Consider the following 4,274-nt stretch of genomic DNA (forward strand, 5'->3'; position numbering starts at 1 on the left):
CGGGGCCGGCGGGGAGGCGCGGACGGGAGGGAGGGGAGGGCGGCGGCGCAGGCCGGCGTCTGCTCTTAAAACCCGGGTTTTATTAAGGGAATGTGCAGCAGTTGATGCGGCCGGTAGTGTCTCAGCAGTGCGAGAAACACCGTATTTTCATCCGCGGCTTTTTTTAAAGGCTTTTCTTCCCCTGTATTTTCGCTTGTCTTTCATCAGCTCGCTTGGTCCACATCAATGCCCACTTATTTGCAAGAGTTTAATTGCGTCAGCTTCTCAAATCAGTCCCCTGAGTAGCTGAATTAATCTTTCTGGCCAGATGGCCCTTTTTGTTCCCGCTGTTTAAGTTGTTGCTGTTTTGTTGATATCTTTGTTATTTCATTTGTTAAGTTGTAAGATACGTGAAAACCTGAAACGTGCTTATTTTTGAGGACGAGGAGTATTTGTGACTGGGCAGCCTGCTGGGTGTAGGCAAACCACGGAGGGATGTTCTTGTAGCTTCCCACCGTCAGAGGCAGTTAGACACCAAAAAAATTACTTTTTCTCAGAGCAGGCGGGGCTTTTTGCCCTTCCCTTCTGGTCCCACCATTTCTTCCATGCTGCTGTACCCTTTGGATATGTCATCTAGTTGGTAGAATAAAATAGTCCCATAGCTAAATTGTTCTCTTTACACTCTAGAAGTTTGTTTTTAAGGGGCCGCAGGTAGCATTAGTTGGTGTTGACTGTAGTCTGATATTTGGAACGTCAATGTTTTAGGCGTTTAAAGATACTGGCAAAGCACCTGTGGAACAAGAGGTAGCAATTCATCGCATTAGAATTACTTTGACAAGTCGCAATGTAAAATCACTTGAGAAGGGTGAGTGATACTTTTTTTTTTTAAACTGGGGTAGCTTGTTAAGTAATGAATGATATACGTGATATAATGTATTGCAAAGTAGAATGTATTGAAACCAGTTGTAATTAAAGATGTTAGCGTTTGCCTGTTTGTATGTGGCTTGGCTAAGTCAACCCAAAGCGCTTCATATGCTGACAAGTAGATTCTAATTTTCATCATGCTGAAAACGTCATGTCATAATTACTAACTTAGGAGCTTCTTCCCTTAGTTCTCATCAGGGTTTCAGTTGTTGCTATTTGAATATATACATACTGAAACTTCTTGATTGATATTTTGTCACTCTTGTTACAAAGAGTTTTGTTTAGAAGTTTAACGTTCTTTAAGAAATCATTGAATCTTAAAAGAAATAATTTAATCACTGGCTTTGCCAGTGTTTTAATCATGTAATGTAAATGTTGTAGAGTCACTGTTTGCAGGATCTTCAGGCTGATAACAGCTTAAATACAGCTTAAACTTGTAGTAATGGCGTTTGCCTACTGTTGTAACATGATTTTGCACACCTTGGTGTAACACTTCCACTTGTATGTGGTTGGCTATGAGGATAAGCCTTAAAATGAATGGCAATGATCACTTCATACGCTATTCTGAGCCAACATCTTGTTTGAAATCTTCACTTAAGAAAACAAACAAAAAAAAAATACTCACAAGCCTGAGCTATTTCGTATTTTTTTTCAGTATGTGCTGACTTGATCAGAGGCGCGAAGGAAAAAAACCTGAAGGTGAAAGGACCTGTTCGCATGCCCACTAAGGTACTTAACACTTTTCCTGTCTTAAAAGTTTGTTTCTCTGCAAATGTGCACTTAAAACATATTTTTCTTTTCTTTTTTTTTTTTTTAATTGAGATGAAAACCAGTACTACTAAATTGAGGGTTACCCGGTGTAAACAGATAATGAGTTCACAAATTGCTTTGACATTGACAAAACATGTTGAACATGGAAGGGGCTTTTTGTCCCTGAATGTATTTTAATTTTTTTTTCAAATTAAATTGAATATAGGGAAGAGGTGTTAACATCAGTAGAATACATCTTAAGAAGTAACTTTCCCATGATATAGATACCATACAGTACTTTTCATAGAATCATAGAATGGTTTAGGTTGGAAGGGACCTTGAAGACCATCTAGTTCCAACCCCGCCTGCCATGGTCAGGGACACCTCCCGGTAGACCAGGTTGCTCAAAGCACCATCCAGCCTGGCCTTGAACAGGTGGATTGATTTGATTGGAGTTCGTCTTCTGTATGCATCAACGAAATACCCTGTGTTTTTGATTTTTCTTCAGACTCTGCGAATCACTACAAGGAAGACGCCTTGTGGTGAAGGTTCCAAGACCTGGGATCGTTTCCAAATGCGTATCCACAAGCGGCTCATTGATTTACACAGCCCTTCTGAGATTGTGAAGCAGATCACTTCCATCAGCATTGAACCAGGTGTAGAAGTTGAAGTTACTATTGCCGATGCCTAAATGATGGGTCATCGTTGAATAAAGTTGGTTTACAAATTTTCATCACTGTTTGTTTTTATATGCATGCCAAGAGTCTGGGGTAGCCCTATGGTGATTTTCATGAAGAAGGACAACAGAGATCATAATCAAAATGCTGTGTGAGAGGATTGTATGATATCTAAGGAAGAACATGCCAGCTGTAAACATCAGGAACATGAAACTTTGGCATCATAATTTCATTGGAGGCTGGTGACTGTGTGGATGTGCAGCACTTAAATTATTAAAAATATATTTTCCATAAAGGGTTTAACTTCAGCTGAGATCTTACTCTGTACCCAGACAAGCAGTAGCATTAAAACTGATGTTTGGGTAAATTACCAAGTTTTCAATTATTAGTTTTTGCTACGCAAGGCTGAACTAACATTTAGCTTGCTTGGCTTCCCCCCCATCCCCCGTGCTTTTTACAGTCAAAGGATCCTGAGGATGTTAGTTATAAAACTTCATCATTTGTGGTGAATATGTTGAATTTTGCAAGTTCTGTCTTTAGACTTGCATGTAGAGTCACAAAACTAAGCTGTGGAAATCTCTACTTGACTATCTAGGTTTAGATTTCCATAGAAAGGTAATATTAAAGGTAAGCTTTATATGTAAAGCAATAAACCAAGCCATTTTCATTGCAGCTGCTTAGGCCTCTCAAGTTTGGTGGTGGGTTTTTTCTTCTGCAAACTAATCCTTTAAGGAACTATGATTAATTCTTAAATCTACAAGACATAAAGCCCTGGGTTAAATGAAAGAACACTTTAATTAAATCAGAATAGTTTGGGTTGGACATGACCTTTAAAGGTGATCTAGTCCAACCTCCCCTCCAATGAGCAGGGACATCTTAATTTCATCCATTTAAGACTGGTTTGCTGCTTCTGCTTCAAGCATATAAGAGAACTTGACTTTAATTAAAACAGAAGTGAGGAAACATGGTTGTGTGGACGTTGAGGTCCCATTTGTATTTGCTATGACCTAAAACACTGGCCAAAGCTTGAGTGTTCATACTCAAGGGCTTCAGGAGTTCCTCATCTGCCCACTTGTCTCAATAACATTAAATGTAAAGCCTTAGGAGGATTCTGTCCCTCTAGTTAGCAGGCTCAAGGGCTTTGGTTGAAGGGAGAGGTGAGAAATTTAGTTGCATTTACACATGCAGGTTGTGACCAGCCTGCTTCCTTGGGAAACATCTCAAAGAACTGTGTGAGAAGGCAAAAAACCCACTCCATCTTCCCAAAGGCTGGTTTCTGGTAATGCCAGATATATGAGCTATCTGGCAAATACTTCTAGCCTTAGGTTTAAAATTACTTGTGTTGTATGGGGTGCTCTGAAGAGCACGGCAAGAACTTAACTTGGTGACACCAATCAGATGAAAAGGGGATAAATGGGGGAACACGGAACAGACAAGAAGTGTTGCTGAGTCCGGCTGGTCTTTGTGGACAATTAACCATTCACTTTCACCCAAGGAGTCTTCCCTCAGCTTAACCCAGCACCCTCAGTGGGGTCTAGGGAGGGTTGGTGGGCTTTGACACCACTTCTGCCTTTGGTCTTTCCCGTTGGTCCGAACCTATTGCTATGACATAGCTTTGTATCGGCGTACAGCCGGCTGAACCTCTCTGACTTACACGGTGCCCCCTAAACATACCAAAACCGATCTAAAATCCCACCTATGTTCTGTGTGGCTCTTCAAAAACGAGTTTTTGGTGGTGTTTTGAGCGCGCGTCTCCCTTTCCTGTGGCCGCCTGAGCTTCTCTCTCCTCACCTGCCCCCAACCTACTCCTCGGGGCAAACACCGGCCAAACACGAAGCCCTCTGCCTGCTCTCCGCACGGACAGGCCCAGGCGGGAAGGTGGTTTGTCCACTCTTTTTTTCCCCACCAGAAGAGCCGGCCCTTCGCTGGTTGCAGGTGACGGAC

At 41.7% G+C, this 4,274-nt stretch overlaps 1 protein-coding gene across 1 annotated transcript in view; it reads left to right on the forward strand.

The window, feature by feature from the left end:
- The window catches only part of RPS20 (ribosomal protein S20), a 6,757-nt gene extending 4,371 nt beyond the window's left edge, over positions 1 to 2,386 (forward strand). The window contains exons 2-4 of the mRNA XM_009892790.1: positions 745 to 844; positions 1,559 to 1,632; positions 2,162 to 2,386. Coding sequence (XP_009891092.1) covers positions 745 to 844; positions 1,559 to 1,632; positions 2,162 to 2,344 — 357 coding nt within the window. The 3' untranslated portion in view covers positions 2,345 to 2,386. The remainder of the gene's footprint in view (positions 1 to 744; positions 845 to 1,558; positions 1,633 to 2,161) is intronic.
- Positions 2,387 to 4,274: the final 1,888 nt, after the last annotated feature.

The sequence above is a fragment of the Charadrius vociferus genome, unplaced genomic scaffold, assembly GCF_000708025.1.
Source record: "Charadrius vociferus isolate BGI_N301 unplaced genomic scaffold, ASM70802v2 scaffold79, whole genome shotgun sequence".
In the NCBI taxonomy this organism is placed as follows: Eukaryota; Metazoa; Chordata; class Aves; order Charadriiformes; family Charadriidae; genus Charadrius; species Charadrius vociferus.